The 20,696-nt window shown below is 46.5% G+C and overlaps 1 protein-coding gene across 4 annotated transcripts in view; it reads left to right on the top strand.

Annotated features, from left to right (window-relative positions):
* The window catches only part of LOC144479440 (tight junction protein ZO-3-like), a 335,349-nt gene that overhangs the window by 15,919 nt on the left and 298,734 nt on the right, over positions 1–20,696 (top strand). For 3 of the 4 annotated variants that reach the window (XR_013495530.1, XM_078198105.1, XM_078198103.1), the window contains exon 1: positions 11,251–11,388. The exons of the other annotated variant lie outside the window; for it this stretch is intronic. Coding sequence is in view for 2 of the 3 variants with exons in the window: in XM_078198105.1 (XP_078054231.1) it covers positions 11,365–11,388 (24 nt within the window). In the remaining variant the exon portion in view is untranslated. Of the gene's footprint in view, positions 1–11,250; positions 11,389–20,696 lie in introns of those variants that run through there. 4 annotated transcript variants of the gene reach the window in all.

Here is a 20,696-nt window from a genome sequence, read left to right as displayed (position 1 = left end):
GTTCTGTCTGGAGACAATACACATCTCTTTAACCTGTGTTTAATGTTCCCAGTAAGAAGTTTAACAACACCAGGTTAAAGTCCAACAGGTTTATTTGGTAGCAAAAGCCACACAAGCTTTCGGAGCTCTTTTAATGTTCCCTCCAACCACATTATCTGTACCTTTTAAGACCTGGCTGGCTGTAGAGATTTGCATTCTAATTTGTATTCTGTAACTTGATTTCTGTGTCTGTGCACTGTTGGAGAACAGAGACCACTCCATCTGACGAAGGAGCAGCACGCTCCGAAAGCTTATGGTATTTGCTACCAAATAAATCTGTTGGACTTTAACCTGGTGTTGTGAGACTTCTTACTGTGCTCACCCCAGTCCAACGCCGGCATCTCCACATTTGAAACCATGCCAGGGGCATCGGAATCCCAGGATCACCTCTGGGACCACAATTCTCAAAACCTGTCCATGCCAGTTCAGGTTTCCTCCGGATTTTCCGGTTTCCTCCCACAGACCAAAGATGTGCGGGTTAGGTGAATTGGCCATGCTAAATTGCCCCTTAGTGTCAGGGGGTAGTTAGGTAAATATATGGGGTTATGGGAATAGGGTTTGGGTGGGTTTGTTGTCAGGACAGGGTTGATGGGCTGAATGGCCTCTTTCTGCACTGTAGGGATTCTATGATTCTCATCCTGTCCGTTCTGCAACCTCCTTGAGCTGAATAACCACTTCCGTGCCTTTGATAATCAGCCTCTTGTTTTTAAAAAAAGTTTATTTATTAGTCACAAGTAAGACTCACATTAACATTGCAATGACGATACTGTGAAATACCCCTAGCCGCCACACTCCACCAAATTATTTTCCTCCGTTCTTAACTCTCCCACGAATGTTAGCACGAATTAGCCTTCAGACAAATGCCTTGGGACATTCTCCTGCATTAAAGGTGACGTATCCACACAGGTCACCGAGAGTGAGTGTTGGGGTTTTGGAATGGCACCCAGCAAGAATCAGCACAGCATACAAGTGCGCAGGTGAAAAGGAAACAGAAAATGCTGCTAATTATCATGATTGAATCACTGGAGAGACTGTAAGGAGTGTATGAAAAAGCCGAGTTTAGATAGCAAGAGTAAAACAGGAAATATTGGCTCAGCTTGTTAAAGAGAGTTAAATATCTCTCCTCATTTCCGCATCTATTGACTTCAATAGAAACACAAGTTCAGGAGAGTTCAAGTGACTGAGCTGTTATTAGATATTTCATCTTATTTTCCTAAGTCAAAATTGCCACAACAGAGACAGAACAGACACAGCCAGTGAGCAGGAGCCCTTCAGCAATCATAGAGGGCACAGTAGTACACTGGTTAGCACTGCTCCCTCACAGCTCCAGGGACCCGGGTTCGATTCCCAGCTTGGGTCACTGTCCGTGTGGAGTTTGCACATTCTCCCCGTGTCTGCGTGGGTTTCCTCCGGGTGCTCCTGTTTCCTCCCACACTCCAAAGATGAGCGGGTTAGGTGCATTGGCCATTCTAAATTGCCCCTTAGTGTCCCGGGATGCGTCGGTGAGAGGGATTAGCGAGGTAAATATGCGGGGTTATGGGAGTAGGGCCTAGGTGGGATTGTTGACGGATGGGCTGAATGGTCTCCTGCACTGTAGGGTTTCTATGATTCTAAATCACTTTGTCTGAATGCTAATTCAGATCAATGGGAGGCTTTAGACTGCAGGTTAATCTTTGCATGTACACGCTCAATGCACATTTGTTTCCCCATTGGTTTTACCCACAACCGACTTCAGGAAACCCTCTGGGATTGTTGCCAGGTTACGCAGTAGGAACTGGTGGAACTAGAAGGATCTCAGATCCTAGCTTCATGTTTAAGTGACGGGAAAGATGAAACAGTTTGCTGGCGTGGAGAAACAAGCCTTTGTGTATAGCCTGATGGGGAGAAAAGGGAGCTTCAGTTTTCCTTGGCCGCCTCCTATTTCTCACCTACCTGCTGCCTCTTGGCGACATCACCCAAAAATACAATGCTACATTCCACAAATATGCTGAAAACCCTCAGCTTCCAGAGCCTTGAAATGATCAGGCTGCTTGTCTAGCATCTCGTACTGGATGAGTAGGAATTTCCTTCAACTAAATCTTGGAAGACTTAACGTCATTGTTTTCAGCACCCATCACAATCTCCCTTCCGTAGCCATTGAGTGCATCCCTCTCCCTGGTCACCGTCTGAGGTGAAACCAGATTGCTCAAAACCTTGGTCTCGTATTTGATCCGGATGAGCTTCTGACCACATTTCAACATCTTTGCTAAGATCTAACTTTACCTGTCTCCATTGCTGTCTCAGACCTTCTGCTGCTGAAACCCTTATCTATGTCTTTGTTACTTCTCGACTTGACTGTTCTAATGGTACCACATTCTACCCCTCTGTCAATTCAAGGTCATCCAAAACTCTGCTGCTTGTACTCTGACTTGCGCAAAGTCCCATCACTCCTGTGCTCACTGATCCACATTAGTTCCTGATCGACTAAGGGCTCAAATTTAAAACGCTCATGTTTGTTTTTGAATCCCTCCGTGTCCTTGTTCTCTGTAACCACCTCTAACCCTACAATCCTCCAAGATTGCTGAGGTAGCTAAATAAAAACCCTGCCTGTGGAGGAAGAGGCTCCTACCATTTCTTTCTGTTTACCAAACTGCTCCACGCTCCCATTCAGACTGGAGGTCAACATAATTCAATGAGAGGTACAGCCAGGACCACCGTCAGTATTCATAACCATTTATTTAGGGAAGGCGTGGTATGGTGGTATTGTCACTGGACTAGTAATCCAGAGACTCAGGGTAATGCTCTGGGGATCTGGGTTCAAATCCTACCATGGCAGATGGTTAAATTTGATTTCAATAAGGATTTTAAGAAGTCTAATGATGACCAATGCCAATTGTTATAAAAACCCATCTGGTTCACTAATGTCCTTTAGGGAAGGAAATCTGCCACCCTTACCTGGTCTGGCCTACATGTGACTCCAGGACCACAGCAATGGGGTTGATTCTGAACTGCCTTCTGAAATGGCTTAGTAAGCCACTCAGCTGAAGGGCGGTTCGGGGTAGGCAATAAATGTTGGTCTAGCCACAGCGATGCCCACATAAAACAAGTACATAATCTACTCCAGTGCAGATTGAGGGAATATTATGTCTCTGCAGATCCAGGGAAGTTAAACCAACACCCTGCCTGCCTGTTCAGGTGGATCTAAAAGATCCTGTGGCAACACACAAAGAACAGCAGAGAGTTTCTCTAGTGTCCTGGCCAATGTATCTCAATTGTAACTAGCATCACCAAGAAAGACTAACTGGTCATTTATTGCATTGCTTATTGTGGGAACTTTCTCTGCACAATTTAGTTTCCACACAAGAAATAAGAAATAGGAGTAGAATTAGGCCATTCAGCCCATCTAGTCTGCTCCGCCATTCGATCATGACTGATATGCTCCTCATCCCCCCATTTTCCTGTCTTCTCTCCATAATCCTTCAACCCATTACCAATTAAAAATCTGGCTAACTCCTCCTTAAATTTACTCGCTGTCCCAGCATTCATCATGCTTTGGGGTAGCGAATTCCACGGATTCACAACCCTTTGGGAGAAGTAGTTTCTCCTCAACTCTGTTTTAAATTTGCTACCCCTTATCCTAAGACTATGGCCTCTCATCCTAGAATGCCCCACAAGAGGAAGCGTCCGCTCCACGTCCACCTTATCCATACCTTGAATCATTTTATATAATTCAATTTGATCTCCTCTCATTCTTCTAAATTCCAGGGAGTATCGGCCTAAACTGTTCAATCTCTCTTCATACGACAAACCCCTCATCTCTGGAATCAATCGAGTGAACCTCCTCTGAACTGCCTCCAATGCCACTGCATGTTTCCTCAAATAAGGGGACCAAAACTGTGCACAATACTCCAGGTGCGGCCTCACCGATGCCTTGTATAGTTGCAACAATACTTCCTTACTTTTATATTCTAGTCCTTTAGCTATAAGTGCTAACATTCCATTGGCTTTCTTTATTATCTGCTGTACCTGCATGCTAATTTTCTGTGACTCATGAACGAGGACACCCAGATCTCTCTGCACCGAAGCATCCCAAAGTCTCTCTCCATTTAGATAATAAGTCGCCTTCCCATTTTTCCGACCAAAATGTATGACCTCTTACTTATCCACGTTAAACTTCATCTGCCACATTTTGGCCCACTCTCCTAACCTATCTCTATCCATTTATAGGGTTCTACGGCACTGACTAAACTTCAAAAGCAATTATCTGGCAGTTAAGTGTTTTGGGTGTTCCAAAGATGTTTACAACACTATAATCCTGATAGGATTGAGAGACACATCTCCATTGTGTTGAGGACACAAAGAGAGTTAACATTGTGAGCAGTGTAGATGGAAATATAGAATTACAAAGAGGTGTTAGTAAACTAAGCGAATGTGCAAAACTGTAGTAAGTGGATTTCAGTGAAATGTTACAATGCAGTAGCTACGCGAGTGGACTAAAAGGATGCTGCCGTCAGTCCAAGAAGATGTTCTGCCCACCACACAATTGAGTATCACGTATGAATTTCAGTGTAAAGTTGTCCACTTTGGACCTAAAGAAGATAAGGGAATACTTTCTAAATGTTAAAAGACGATGGGGACGTAAGAGGTTTATGGGTCCTTGCTCATAAATAATTACAACAACATGGACAGGCACAGAAAATAAACAAAAATGGACCAGTGACTTTTATACCGAGAGGGTGAGAATTCAAGGCTCCAGAAGCTTAGATTAGATCAAACCCGGTGCACTGTGTTCAGTTCTGGACACCACACTTTTGGAGGGATAGATTGGTCATGGGGCAAGTGAGGTTAGATTTACCAAAATAATACTGGACTCAAAGGGTTAAATTACAAGGAACAAACTGAGGTTGTATTCCCTGGAATTCAGAAGGTGAACGAGTGATTTGATCCAAATTTCCAAGATAATGAGGGGAACAGATTGAGTAAATTGGGAGAAATTATTTCCGCTGGTCGGGGAGATCAGGGAGCATAGTCTAAATTTAAATGACTCACCTGAGAAGGAGCAGTGCTCCGAAAGCTCGTGATACCAGATAAACCTGTTGGGCTTTAACCTGGTGTTGTGAGACTTCTTACTCTAAATTTAAAGCTAGATCTTTTAGGTTAGGTGCATTGGCTATGCTAAATTGTCCCTTGGTGTCAGGGGGACTAGCTGGGATAAATGCATGGGGTTATGGGGATAGGGCTTGGGTGGGATTGTAGTCGGTGCAGACTTGGTGGGCCGAATGGCCTCCTTCTGCACTGTAGGATTCTGTGATTCTATGATCTTTTTGGAGTGAAGTAGGGGAAACACTTTCTATGCTCAAGGGGTGGTTTGGAATTTTCTTCCATAATAATAATTCATGCAAAGTCATTGTTAATTTCAAATCTAAAATTCATAGACTTTTGTCATCTAAAGGAATGTGGGGCAGGGATGGGCATCCAGGCGGAATCTTCTGTCCCCGCAGGAGGTGAGAAAGGAAACAAATGGCCTGAAAATTTGGTGGGTTGGCATCAGGACCAATACCCAACGTCTTCCTGCCTCCACCAGAAGTAGGTCCTGGGTGGGAAAACCCAAGGTTGATCTTCCCGCTCTTCCTCTCTGTCAATTGGCGATACTTAAAGACCTCTTTCTGCCTTGAGAAATATAGGAACTAGAAGCAGGAGTAGGCCATTCGGCCCTTTGAGGCTGCACCACCATTCAATATGATCATGGTTGATCATGCACTTTCAGTATCCCACTCCCACTTTCTCTTCATAGCTCTTGATCCCTTTAGTCGCAAGGGCCATGTCCAGCTCCCTTTTGAACATATCTAATGAACTGGCCCCAACAGTTTTCTGTGGTAGAGAATTCTATAGGTTCACAACTCTCTGAGTGAAGAAGTTCTTTGTCATCTCAGTCCTGAATGGCTTACCCCTTATTCTTAAACTGTAACCCCTAGTTTTGCACTTCCCCAACATTGGGAACATTCTTCCCACATCTAGTCTGTCCAGTCCCATCAAGATTTAATATGTTTCTGTGAAATCCCCTCTCATTCTTCTAAATTCCAGTGAGCACAAGTCCAGTCGATCCAGTCTCTCTTCATATGTCAGTCCTGCCATTCCAGGAATCAGTCTGGTGAACCTCCGCTGGACTCCCACAATAGCAAGAATGTCCTTCCTCAAATAGCACACCCAAACTGCACACAATATTCAAGGTGTGGCCTCACCAAGGCCCTGTATAACTGCAGCAAGACATCCTTACTCCTATATTCAAATTCTTTGCTGCAATCTTCCCAGCTCATGGGATACAGGCCTGCATGTGGCCTGGACAACTGGTAAAATGGTGTATATGTATGTTAACTTTGGGGGCGTGTGCCTAGGTGTGTGTGTGTGTGTGTGTGTGTATATACATGTGTGTGAACTGCAATATGTTCATAACGGACTTGATGCAGGCTGCGGGAGGGTGGACACTGACAGCCACTCCCTTTTCCTTGCTATTGACCCCCATGTACCCTCCTCTCCCCACAACCCTCACCCTGCGACGAGATTACTCCCCCTCCCTCCCTCTCTCCCTCACCCCACTCCCTAAAAGCACTTCCACTTTTCCTGCGTCACTTCACAACCCTGGGATCCACAGAGGGTGTTGTTCCAGCAGCAGCCATGGCCTCACCCTGATGGCCTGTGATTGGCTGGCAGCTCTTGGTGGGTGGGACACCATCTTCCTCGTCTGGCCTGAAAGAAGGTCTGTTGCTGTCCACTTAACTGCCTGATGGGCAGAAGATAAAGCAGGCTTTTCTCCTCAGAGTCAGCACGGGTGCCTTGCTACTTTTTCAGGCAGCACGCAAGACACCCATCGAGAATGGAAGATTCCACCTAAGGAGTTAGGTCACAGATCAGCTGTGATCTCCTTGACTGGTGAATCAGTCTCCCTAAGGAGAGGGTAAATGGCCTACTCCTCTCCCTCTTAATGCAATTTAAAAAAAATTATATATGCAAAACTGTTTCTCACCAGGCTTCCACTGTAACACACCTGATTTACTAAGATGCTCAATAATATGAACATATTACAGCATGCCTCTGTGTATATACCATTTTGTTTCAATGGTTCAGGGCCTTAGAAGTGAGTATAAAAAGAGAAAGTCCTCAGTTCGATACAGGCTTGTGGTGAGTTAGCTGCTCTGAGCCGGGGTGCTGTAATTAGCCCCATTGCCCCCAGGAAGATCAACGTAAACTCACCCTCCTGTCCTGGGAAAAATCAACATCCTCTTGATCAGAGGGAATAGGATCTGGCTCAGCTGTGATACCTCCCATGTAAGAGTTTTAACAACACCAGGTTAAAGTCCAACAGATTTATTTGGTAGCAAATGCCATGAGCTTTCGGAGCGCTGCTCCTTCATCAGATGGAATGGATATCTGCTCTCAAACAGGGCATACAGAGACACAAAATCAAGTTCCAGAATACTGATTAGAATGACGTGATTCTAATACTCTTGCAACTCGGCCAACGTTGTCTACCTGATACGCTGCAGGAAAGGATGTCCCGAGGCATGATACATTGGGGAAACCATGCAGACGCTATGACAATGGATGAATGAACACCACTTGACAATCGCCAGGCAAGACTGTTCTCTTCCTGTGGGGGAGCACTTCAGCGGTCATGGGCATTCAGCCTCTGATCTTCGGGTAAGCGTTCTTCAAGGCGGCCTTCACGACACACGACAGCGCAGAGTCGCTGAGCAGAAACTGATAGCCAAGTTCCGCACACATGAGGACGGCCTAAACCGGGATGTTGGATTTATGTCACACTATCAGTAACCCCCACAGCTTGCCTCCTGGACTTGCAGAATCTCACTGGCTGTCCTGTCTGCAGACAATACACATCTCTTAACCTGTGCTTAATGCTCCCTCCACTCTCATTGTCTGTTTCTTTAAGACCTGGTTGGCTGAATAGATTCGCATTCTAATCAGTATTCTGGAACTTGATTTTGTCTCTCTGTATGCCCTGTTTGAGAGCAGATATCCACTCCATCTGACGAAGGAGCAGCGCTCCGAAAGCTAATGGCATTTGCTACCAAATAAACCTGTTGGACTTTAACCTGGTGTTGTTAAACTTCTCACTGTGTTTACCCCAGTCCAACGCCGGCATTTCCACATCATGAATACCTCCCAAGGCCAGATAGTCTGATGACATTTACTGCTCAAAGCTCAGACAAGAGGAATAGTCACATGGGTGCATGGGTGGGATGTTTTTTGGGCAAGATTCAGCAGATCCAGAACCCAGCAGGAGTCAGCACCAACAGGGGGAAAGGGAACAAACCAGAGAACAAAACTGCTTGCTGCACTCACTGGGCAGTAGGCAGCAGCTCAGGGAGTTCTATGGCTGTTCTTGGCTGCCAGTTCACATACTGGGGAAGGGGTCGACCCTATTCTTTTCCTCCCCTGTAGAGGCAACAGTAGCACCAACCCACATTTCTAAAACACTTCGGACACAGTAAGATGTAATAAAGCCCTTCACAGGAACGTTATCTAACAGAATATGACACCATAGATCCACATAAAGAGATTCTGGGGTGGATGAAGAGGTAGAATTTGAGGGATGTCACAACGGGAGGAAGAGAGGTAGAGAGAGATAGAGATATTAGGGAAGGAATTCTGAAGCTGAAGAAGACATGGTTGCAAATTGTGGAGTGATTAAAATGAGTGATGCGCAGGAAACAAGAATTTGAGAAGCGCAGATATCTCTGAGAGTTGTAGGCAGCGAATCTCGATCAATTCATAGAATCCCTACAATGCAGAAAGAGGCCGTTTGCCCCATCGAGCCTGCACCGACCATAATCCCACTCAGGCACTATCTCCTTAACCCCATGTATTTGCCCTGATAACCTTCCTGACACTAAGGGGCAATTTAGCACGGCCAATCAACCTAACCTGCATATCTTTGGACTATGGGAGGAAACAGGAGCACCCTGAGGAAACCCATGCAGACATGGGGAGAACATGGGCAGCACGGTAGCACAGTGGTTAGCACTGCTGCTTCACAGCTCCAGGGACCTGGGTTCGATTCCCGGCTTGGGTCACTGTCTGTGTGGAGTTTGCACATTCTCCTCGTGTCTGCGTGGGTTTCCTCCGGGTGCTCCGGTTTCCTCCCACAGTCTAAAGATGTGCGGGTTAGGTTGATTGGCCATGCTAAAATTGCCCCTTAGTGTCCTGAGATGCATAGGTTAGAGGGATTAGTGGATAAAATATGTAGGGGTATGGGGGTAGGGCTTGGGTGGGATTGTGGTCTGTGCAGACTCGATTGGCCGAATGGCCTCTTTCGGTGCTGTAGGGTTTCTATGATTCTATGATTCCACACAGACAGTGACCCACGCCGGGAATTGAACCCAGGTCCCTGACGCTGTGAAGCAGCAGCGCTAACCACTGTGCCACCCATAATTGTGTGTGGCCCTTTCAATTTTTGTGCTCAGCCACATGTGTGTTTTATCTTAAAGGGGCCAATATGTGCACAACACACCCTGTGCAGGAACTCTCTGGTTGCTATGCAACCACACAGCTTAGAGGGAATATTGATTGTCGGGCTGTGAGGCTGCAGAGATAGGAAGAGTCCATACTGTGGAGAGACTTAAATATATCCTCTTGATTGGATTGAAGCACCTCAGAATATGATCTATGCAGAAAGCTTGAATATTATTGCACTCTCTCTGATGGCCGTTTTGGAATTTTGAAATCTTCTTTCAGGTATTTTATGAATAAAATATAATTTTGTTAAAAAGTTGAAGACAAGAATGAGAATTTTAAAATCGACCTATTATTTAACCAGGAACCAACGTTCATTAGCAATCACAGGGGTAATGGGTACATGTTTAGATAAAGCTAAGCAGCAGAGTTTTCTTAAAATCCCTACAGTGCAGAAGAGGCCATTCGGCCCATTGAGTCTGCACCGACAGATTATCTTACCCAGGCCCTCTCCCACCCCCACTATCTGCGTAACCCCATATCTTTCCCATGGTGAATCTATCTAACCTAAGTGACAATTTACCATGGCCAATCCCCCTAACCAGCACATCTTTGGACTGTGGGAGAAAACTGGAGCATCCGGACAAAACCCAAGCAAACAACATGCAACCTCCACACAGTCACCCAAGGCTGGAATCGAACCGGGGTCGCTGGAGCTGTGAGGCAGAGGTGCTAACTACTGTGCCAACGTGCCACCCCACTTGATGATGTTAGATTATGGAGGATGGAAAAGGGAGGCTGGCTCGGAATGGTGCATTGAAATAGTCATGGTAGAAATCATAGAAACCCTACAGTACAGAAAGAGGCCATTCGGCCCATCGAGTCTGCACTGACCACAATCCCACCCAAGCCCTATCCCCATATATTTTACCCGCTAATCCACACACCCCAGGACACTAAGGGGCAATTTTAGCATGGCCAATCAACCTAACCCCCACATCTTTGGACTGTGGGAGGAAACCGGAGCACCCGGAGGAAACCCACGCAGACGCGAGGAGAATGTGCAAACTCCACACAGACAGTGACCCAAGCCAGGAATCGAACCCAGGTCCCTGGAGCTGTGAAGCAGCAGTGCTGACCACTGTGCTACCGTGCTACTGTGCCGTAGAGGTAGCAAAGGAATGGGTGAGGGTTGCAAATGTGTGTTTAAATGTATAATACCTGTCTGATGTGGAGTAGTCCGAGATTTTAAACAGGTGGATTTTCACAGAGAGCTGAGGCCAATAGGAACACTTTCTGAGTTCGAAGTGAAACAGTTTAGTAACTTTAGTCTGTGTGTGCAGAGAATTATGGTGCGTCTGGATTAACCTTGGTATGCAAGGGGCACCTCCCTCATACCAACCAGTTAATGTTTGATGGCTTTAATTTGCCTGGGGTGGGAGCTAAACCTTCAAGCTGTTGGGTTAATTGATGTTATTCTGTTTCTGCATCAAATCCGCAATTTTGGAATGTTGAATAAATTCGGGGCCCTTGGTGCAGAATGTAGATTTAGGCCTGAGATTTCAAACCCCAGAACAGTAACGGTGTTTACCTGAGGTTGTGTGTTGCTGTGTCGTCACTGGGCGGGGCAGAGAGAGGCTCTGGCCTGTCAGCTCAACAGGTTTCACTCCTCTGCGGTTAAGGGTGCAGGTGTAAGTTACCAGAGTGGAATTTGCTGCACGTTCTTTCACTGGGAGCTATTGTATGGACCTCCAGCACAATCTCCAAACCTCTTTTGAACTCAGTAGTGGCAAAAGTGAAGAGTTACCAGAATCCCAGCGGAGCAAAATCAGGAGGAGTGGGAGGAATCAGGAAACATGAAAAGATAATTGCAAAATGGCTGTCAGATTTCAGGACCAGGTAAGCATAGCTTTAAGCCATTGATCCAATTGACATTGCAGTAACCATAAGGCTTAAACCAGGGTCACACAATAATGTGAATACATCATGACTGAGATACACAAAACACCGCTGGCCAGTGACTGTTTGTGTTAGCTTGGCTGAACAGGAAGTAATCAACTCTCACAAAAGCACAGAAAGTCACTGCGAGGAAAATTAAAATATAAGCTTTCTCTGATCTTACCAGCATACAAATTAGAGATAGGAGTAGGCCACTCGGCCCCTGTTCCGCCATTCATTACGACCATGACTGATCTGATTGTAACTCCAGCCCCCACATTCCTGCCTACCCCCAACAACCTTTCACTCCCTTTCTAATCAGGAATCTATCAAGCTCGGCCTTAAAAATGTGCAAACACACAGCCTCCACTGCCTTGTGAGGAAGAGTGTGTCAGAGACAGTCAACCCTCTAAGAGAAACAATTTCTCCTCATCTCCATCTTAAATGAGCAACTCCTTATTTTTAAACAGTCACCCCTATTTCTAGACAGAGCTTTCTCCAGAGAGAGAGAGAGAGAGTGGGGAAAGTTTCAATGCATCATCTAAAGGCTCAAACACGAGTGTCAGTTTGACCCTGTGTGAATTGTCACTAAAAAATAAAATCATGGGTTCAAGCCCCACTTGCCACACTTAAGGACTGGGGCCTAACATCTCAGCTGACATCTCAGTGAGTACTGCATTGTTGGAGGTGGCATCTCTGAGTGGAGAGACTAAACCATGGCTCTGTGGGGATATTATAAAGAATTTCATGGTGTTATTACTGACTCGAGCTGATCCAGACTGTTTGCAACCTCAGCATCCTATTTGAATCTGATCTGAGATTCTGACCACATAGTTACTGCACCATCAAGGCCCCCAGCTTCTAACTGTAACATTACCTGTCTCAACCCATCTACTCCTGAAATCCTCACATGCTTCCATTCCCCCGGACCCACCTATTCAAATGTGCTTATGGCCAGCCTCCCATTTCCACTCTCCATAAACCACAACTCAGCTGAAACTCTGCCATCTGTATCGAAACCTCGAACCAAATCCCATTCCTTCATCAGCCATGTGCTCGCTGGCCGATATTGGCACCTTTACCACCAAGACCTCAAATTTTCAACCCTGTTCCCTCCAAGGCCTCACCCTCCTGGACTCTATTATCCTTTCCAGGATAAGTCCTTTGAGAATGCTAATATCCACCAATTCTGTGTTTTGATGCATACCTGATTTAATTCACCCGAAAACTGCTGGCCCTGCCTTCATGTGGAGACCCTAAGCTTTGGAATTCACTTCCTTAACCTCTCTACCTCTCTCTCTCATTCCTCCTTTATGACTGCTTCACACCTACTTCCCATACTAATTTCTCCTTCTTTGGCTCAGTTTCAATTTTTGTCTGATTAAACTCCAGTCAGTACTTTGGGAAAATTTACTTAAAGATGCTATACAAATGCAAGTTGTTTGTTTAGAATCATAGAATCCCTACAGTGCAGGAGGAGGCCATTTGGCCCATCGAGCCTGCACCGACAACAATCCCACCCAGGCCCTCTCTTTGTAACCCCACGTATTTATCCTGCGAATCCCCCTGACACTAAGGGGCAATTTAGCATGGCCAATTCACCTAACCCGCACATCTTTGGGGTGCAGGAGGAAACCAGAGCACCCGGAGGAAACCCACGCAGACATGAGGAGAACGTGAGGACTCTGCACAGACAGTGGCCAGGTCCATGGCGCTGTGAGGCAGCAGTGCTAACCAGTGGCCACTGTGCTGTCCCTTGTTGCTTGCTCGTTGTTGCTAGTATTTTGACCTCGGCTGAGCCCAGTGGGTTTCTGGGAGCTGCTAATTTGCTTTTGTTGAACAGGCACTTCTCAAAATGGCTGATCTGGATCAGATCACATATTGGATTGGGGTTGGAAGTGCGGCTGGCAAGCCTGCACCAATACATGTTCTGAGAGAAGTTATGGCTTGCCTCTTCCCATCAGAAACAAGCAGCTAAGTGCCCTCCACCTCCCTCAGTGCCTCACCATTGAATCTTTGGTGAGAAACGTGGTGGCGGTCCCACTTTAACGTAAGCACTGGTTTTTGGCGTTGGCCATTCCATCCAGTCGGAGCCCCAAAAATGCCAGATGTTGGGTCTGATACGCTCATGATAACAGTTCATAAGTTGCGCTGTCACTGAGCTAGCTGGCTGGAGGAGAGCAGGTCATGGTTATGCTGCAGGATTGCCCTCCAGAGGTCATGAATTCAAATCTCACCGTGGCAAGCTGTGTAACCAAATTCAATTAATCTCGTAAATTATGGGCTTTTGCACCAGTTAATCATCAAGACTCCCAGACGGTCGCAATAATCCACTTAATACCAATCCCACAACACGTGGTCGACTGTTATAGCCTCTGAAGTGGCCTAGCAAGGCCCTAAGTTGTAAACAATCGGTCCAAAGCAGGATCCAAGAATAATGTCGGACAAAACTATTGGCACCAACCTAAGCATTGAAAGGTCAAAGGTTGCCCCAACCCACTCAACCCTAATAAATACTTTTCATTATCATCAGGGAACTGGTTCCCAAGTGGGAGAACCATTCAACTATTCAACAATTCAAGCTATAGCCTGCTATATAGCCATACTGAAAAATTAGATCTGGGAATGGTCACCACTTGCCTGAATTGGTGCTGTATAACACTCAGGAAACTTGACACTGTTTCAGAGTATTCTGCTCAATTATTGCTCTGTCACTAGATTGAATAGTTGCATCTCTACCCCTGCCATACTGTGGCTGCACTGTGTAAACTCTCAGGAAGCACTGCAGCAACTCAGTGACCTGGCTTAACAAAATCTCCCAGGTCAACCAGCTTTACCACCAAGAAGGACAAGAGCAGCAAAATGGTTAGCACTGCTGCCTCGCAGCGCCAGGGACTCAGGTTCGATTCCTGGCTCGGGTCACTGTCTGTGCAGAGTCTGCACATTCTCCCTGTGTCTGCGTGGGTTTCCAACGGGTGCTTCTGTTTCCTCCCACATCCGAAAGATGTGCTGGTTAGGTGCATTAGCCATACTAGATTGTTCCTCCGTGTTCCCGAACAGGCGCCGGAGTGTGGTGACACAGTGTTTAATGTAAGCCTACTTGTGACACTAATAAATAAACTTTCAACTAGAAAGAGCAATGAATACAGCCTCACCAGTATCGACCACCTCCTGAGGACAAATGAAACGAAAGATGCTCCAATATGATGTGAGATTCCCTGCAATCTTTCCCACTTGATTTATGTTGGGCCACCTAATGTGGACTTCCTGTAAAGTGCCGCAAGAAATGTGATAGCTAACACATCCTGCCAAAGCGTGTATTTAAATGCTTTGGCCTCTCTCCTTCACCCTTAGCTTGCCAGATCCAAGAGAAAGCATCAAGCACAATTGGAGTGGAGACTCAGACATGCAGCAGGCCCAGGGTGTTGGATATTGAATGCTGCAGTGAGTCAGATATTCAGCACCACGATAGGTTCAATAGGTCAGTGCACTGGGTTAAGATGCTGACCTTTCTCTTATGGGCTCACTTTCAGCCCAGATTGGATGAAAGTACTCATAAATTTCAGGCTACTTTTGGGAAATCTCAGTCTCTCCGCTGCTGAGGATTGGGATCCAGAGCAGAATGTTGCTGTCAGTTCAATAGTTTCTAAGGGGTCCTGGGATGCAAAGTGGGAGAAATGGAGAATTGTCACACTGGCTTGGTATGGACCTTCCCGTGAGATGGCGGGGGGGGGGGGGGGGGGCTGGAGCCCCCTGTTGGAGCAGTGCAGAATGAACTGTACTCGGCATCTAATCCATGCTGTACCTGTCCTGGCGCATTTGATGGGAAAGTGGGTACCCAATTTTGGGCCACGCCATTCTCTAGCATCGACCTCAACTTGATGATCACAGAACAGGTCTAATTTTTAAAAATTCTAATGTATTTATCATTCTTGCCCACAACACCAAAAAAAACATGAATAAAATCAAAGATGTGATCAGACGGGAAAATGCTATTGAATCTGTGTAATGGTGTAATAGCAATGAGTTGCTAAAAGGTCAGTGGCATTTAAAATGATAAACACAATCAAGATAATTAACAAAATTTACAAGGACTCTCTTAATCCATGGCAACCGAACCAAGCACACAATGTACAATACCATCTGTGTGGAGTGACTGCTGTGCCATATGTTTAATAACCATGCACTTGCATTAAGTGAGCAAGCCAGCTGCACTCGCTGACACTTGAACAGCCTCTTATTTGTACTCTGTTATCGCTGCCACATCACCCCCCACTTGAACTCATTCCATTTTTAACCCTCGCCCACCCAGGCCCTCAAAGAGGCATTGTTGAGTTCATCTGAAAGGCCAAAGCCCACTATTGGTTCTAAGATCAGTCTCTTCTACCTTTATCTTATTGGCAGCACCAGTGATACCTTAACTTGAAACATTGGGACACCAGTCATAGAATCCCTACAGTGCAGAAGGAGGCCATTCGACCCATCGAGTCTGCACCGTCAACAATCCCACCCAGGCCCTATCCCTGTAACCCAACGTATTTACCCTGCTAATCCCCCTGAAAGTAAGGGGCAATTTAGCATGGCCAATCAACCTAACCTGCACATCTTTGGATTGTGGGAGGAAACTGGAGCACCCGGAGGAAACCCATGTAGACATGAGGAGAACATAAAAAGTAAAAGTAAAGTATATTTATTAGTCGCAAGTAGATTTACATTAACACTGCAATGAAGTTACTGAGAAAATCCCCTAGTTGCCACACTCCGGCGCCTGTTTGGGTACACTGAGGAAGAATTTAGCAGGGCCAATGCACCTAACCAGCACATCTTTTGGACTGTGGGAGGAAACCGGAGCACCCGGAGGAAACCCACACAGACACGGGGAGAACATGCAAACTCCACACAGACAGTGACCCAAGCCGGAATTGAACCCGGCTCCCTGGTGCTGTGAGGCAGCAGTGCTAACCACTGTGCCACCTTGGGATCTTCAAAGCTCAAATTCAGCCAAAACTCCACGAATGATGCACCTCACTCTGCCTCACTCATCTGTTTCCCTTGGTCCCATTAACCCCTACTGGTTCTCTACCCTACAACACATCAACTTCAAAATCATTGCATGTCTACAAATCCCTCCCGGGTCTAATCCCAACCTCACCTCAGCAGCCTAGTTTCCCTCCTTGAATCTCCACTCTACCAATCCCGGCGGACTGTACACATCCTTCCTCTGTTCCATCTGTGCTTGAACAGCCTTCCATTTTGGCCCTATTCCCTGTAAGTGTTTGCCATCGCCGCTTCACCTTGCTCTCTCCCTCTTCTCATGTTTAAAACCCACCACGCAGTCTTCCCTGTTGAGCATGCCTTTGGTTGATTGCCGGAACATTCCCCACTACTTGGTGCTTATTGACCTGTTCCTCCGACACCACAAAGTGAAGCGCCTCACAATTTTTTGCTACACTGCAGTTTTTGTCAAAAGACAAGTAGTTGTAAATATTTACAATCGGGGCTGAAAAGTGATATTTCAAGGTTAAGTATAAGCTGCTGTTTATTTTTAAAGTTCTTACATCATCAGTGTAGGATGCAGGAGAAAGAGGGGAAATAAAATGAGGTTTAAATCTATGAAAATATGTTTAATTTTGGTCCTCGGCAATTTTCTCCCTCAACCAACATCATTAAAAGCCGATTACTCACCTTTTTTAGGGCCTTGTGTACAAATTAACTTGTGTGTTTGCTTTTACAACTGTGAATTCAAAGGTAATTATTATGCTGTGAAGCACTCTGGCATGCCCTTTGACACGATGCACATCTATGTACTTTCTGTTTCCTCCTCTCCTGATGGTGCTGACTCTCCGGTTCAGCCTGGGGTGGCACAGTGGCACAGTGGTTAGCACTGTTGCCTCACAGCTCCAGGGACCCGGGTTCAATTCTGGCCTCGGGTGACTGTGTGGTGTTTGCACATCCTCCCCGTGTCTCCTTTGGTTTCCTTCCACAGTCCAAAGATGTGCAGGTTAGGTTGATTGGCCGTGGCTAAGTTGTCCCTAGTGTCCCAAGATGCAGAGGTTAGATAGATTAGCCATGGGATATATGTGGGGTAAACACAGTAAGAAGTTTAACAACACCAGGTTAAAGTCCAACAGGTTTATTTGGTAGCAAAAGCCACTAGCTTTTGGAGCGCTTGCTGCCCCTTCGTCAGATGAGTGGGAGTTCTGTTCACAAACAGGGCATATAAAGACACAAACTCAATTTACAAAATAATGGCTGGAATGCGAGTCTTCACAGGTAATCAAGTCTTAAAGGTACAGACAATGTGTGTGGAGAGAGCGTTAAGCACAGGTTAAAGAGGTGTGTATTGTCTCCAGACAGGACAGTTAGTGAGATTTTGCAAGTCCAGGCAAGTCGTTGGGGTTACAGATAGTGTGACATGAACCCAAGATCCCAGTTGAGGCCAACCTCATGTGTGCGGAACTTAGCTATCAGTCTCTGCTCAGCAACTCTGTGCTGTCGTGTGTCGTGAAGGCCGCCTTGGAGAACGCTTACCCGAAGATCAGAGGCCGAATGCCCGTGACCACTGAAGTGCTCCCCAACAGGAAGAGAACACTCTTGCCTGGTGATTACACTACGGACTTCCTACAGAAACTCAGCACACATGGAGCAGTTGAACCAGGAGCACTCCTCGTCACAATGGATGTCTCGGCACTCTACACCAGCATCCCCCACGACAATGGCATTGCTGCAACTGCCTCAGTACTCAACGCCGACAACTGCCAGTCTCCAGATGCAATTTTACAACTCATCCGCTTCATCCTGGACCACAATGTCTTCACCTTCAACAACCAGTTCTTCATCCAGACACACGGAACAGCCATGGGGACCAAATTCGCACCTCAATATGCCAACATCTTCATGCACAGGTTCGAACAAGACCTCTTCACCGCACAGGACCTTCAACCGATGCTATACGCTAGATACATCGATGACATTTTCTTCCTTTGGACTCATGGTGAACAATCACTGAAACAACTATATGATGACATCAACAAGTTCCATCCCACCATCAGACTCACCATGGACTACTCTCCGGAATCGGTTGCATTCTTGGACACACGCATCTCCATTCAGGACGGTCACCTCAGCACCTCACTGAACCGCAAGCCCACGGATAACCTCACGATGCTCCACTTCTCCAGCTTCCACCCTAAACACGTTAAAGAAGCCATCCCCTACGGACAAGCCCTCCGTGCACACAGGATCTGCTCAGATGAGGAGGATCGCAACAGACACCTCCAGACACTGAAAGATGCCCTCATAAGAACAGGATATGGCGCTCAACTCATCAATCGACAGTTCCGATGCGCCACAGCAAAAAACCGCACCGACCTCCTCAGAAGACAAAGACGGGACATGGTGGACAGAGTACCCTTCGTCGTCCAGTACTTCCCCGGAGCGAAGAAGCTACGACATCTTCTCCGGAGCCTCCAACATGTCATTGATGAAGACGAACATCTCGCCAAGGCCATCCCCCACACCCTCACTTCTTGCCTTCAAACAACCGCACAACCTCAAACAGACCATTGTCTGCAGCAAACTACCCAGCCTTCAGGAGAACAGTGACCACGACACCACACAACCCTGTCACAGCAACCTCTGCAAGACGTGCCGGATCATCGACACAGATGCCATCATCTCACGTGAGAACACCATCCACCAGGTACATCAGAGGGACGTTTTTTACACAGAGGGTGGTGGGGGCCTGGAATGCGCTGCCAAGTAGGGTGGTGGAGGCAGGCACGCTGACATCGTTTAAGACTTACCTGGATAGTCACATGAGCAGCCTGGGAATGGAGGGATACAAACGATTGGTCTAGTTGGACCAAGGAGCGGCACAGGCTTGGAGGGCCGAAGGGCCTGTTTCCTGTGCTGTACTGTTCTTTGTTCTTTGTTCTTTGTTCTTTGTACACGGTACATACTCTTGCAACTCGGCCAACGTTGTCTACCTGATACGCTGCAGGAAAGGATGTCCCGAGGCATGGTACATTGGGGAAACTATGCAGACACTACAACAACGGATGAATGAACACCGCTCGACAATCACCAGGCAAGACTGTTCTCTTCCTGTTGGGGAACACTTCAGCGGTCACGGGCATTCGGCCTCTGATCTTCGGGTAAGCGTTCTCCAAAGTGGCCTTCACGACACACGACAACACAGAGTCGCTGAGCAGAGACTGATAGCCAAGTTCCGCACACATGAGGACGGCCTCAACCGGGATCTTGGGTTCATGTCACACTATCTGTAACCCCCACGACTTGCCTGGACTTGCAAAATCTCACTAACTGTCCTGTCTGGAGACAATACACATCTCTTTAACCTGTCCTTAATGCTCTCTCCACTCACATTGTCTGTACCTTTAAGACTTGATTACCTGTAAAGACTCACATTCCAATCATTATTTTGTAAATTGAGTTTGTGTCTTTATATGCCCTGTTTGTGAATAGAACTCCCACTCACCTGACAAAGGAGCAGCGCTCCGAAAGCTAGTGGATTTTGCTACCAAATAAACCTGTTGGACTTTAACCTGGTGTTGCGAGACTTCTTACTGTGTTTACCCCAGTCCAACACCGGCATCTACACTCATATATGTGGGGTTACAGGGATAAGGCGGGTGAGGGGGTCTGGGTAAGATACTCTGTCAGATAGTCGATGCAGACTTGATGGACTGAATCGCCTCTTCTGCACTGTAAGGATTCTATGATTCATTTGCGAAGGTTCTAACAGTCCTCCTATATTTCTCAAAAAGACCGTTCTCCATATATAGGGGATTTCAGCTGAGATTTACAACTCAGCACAGAATGGGGCTTGACCCAGCAACTCCCTGAACCATCAAGAGAACTCACATGGATGTATTTTCAATGCACCATTTTCTGATTCCAGTCTCATCATTGCCACTTGTTTATTTAACTTTATCATAAAACCGTACAGTACAAAATTAGGATGCGCAAGGTCCATTTTTGGATAATAACGGTTTTATAAGTCCAGTAAAATCACGATAGTCCCAGTTGATCATCGGCTGATTTCCCCTTTGAGAGGGAGAACTGACTGGTGGTGATTTAGTCTGAGGGTCAACACATCTTGGGCTAAGGGCAAAGTTGAGAAGGCAGGGCCTTCATGAATAACCTCAGCCGGTACGGGAATTGGACCCACGCAGTTGGCGTCGCTCAGCATCACTAACCAGCTGTCCAGCCAACTGAGCTGAACCGACCCCAAAAGACTACTGTTC

This window comes from Mustelus asterias, chromosome 26, assembly GCF_964213995.1.
Source record: "Mustelus asterias chromosome 26, sMusAst1.hap1.1, whole genome shotgun sequence".
Lineage (NCBI taxonomy): Eukaryota > Metazoa > Chordata > Chondrichthyes > Carcharhiniformes > Triakidae > Mustelus > Mustelus asterias.
The sequence above is the reverse complement of the archived record's forward strand: the minus strand, read 5'-3'. Positions and strand labels throughout refer to the sequence as shown.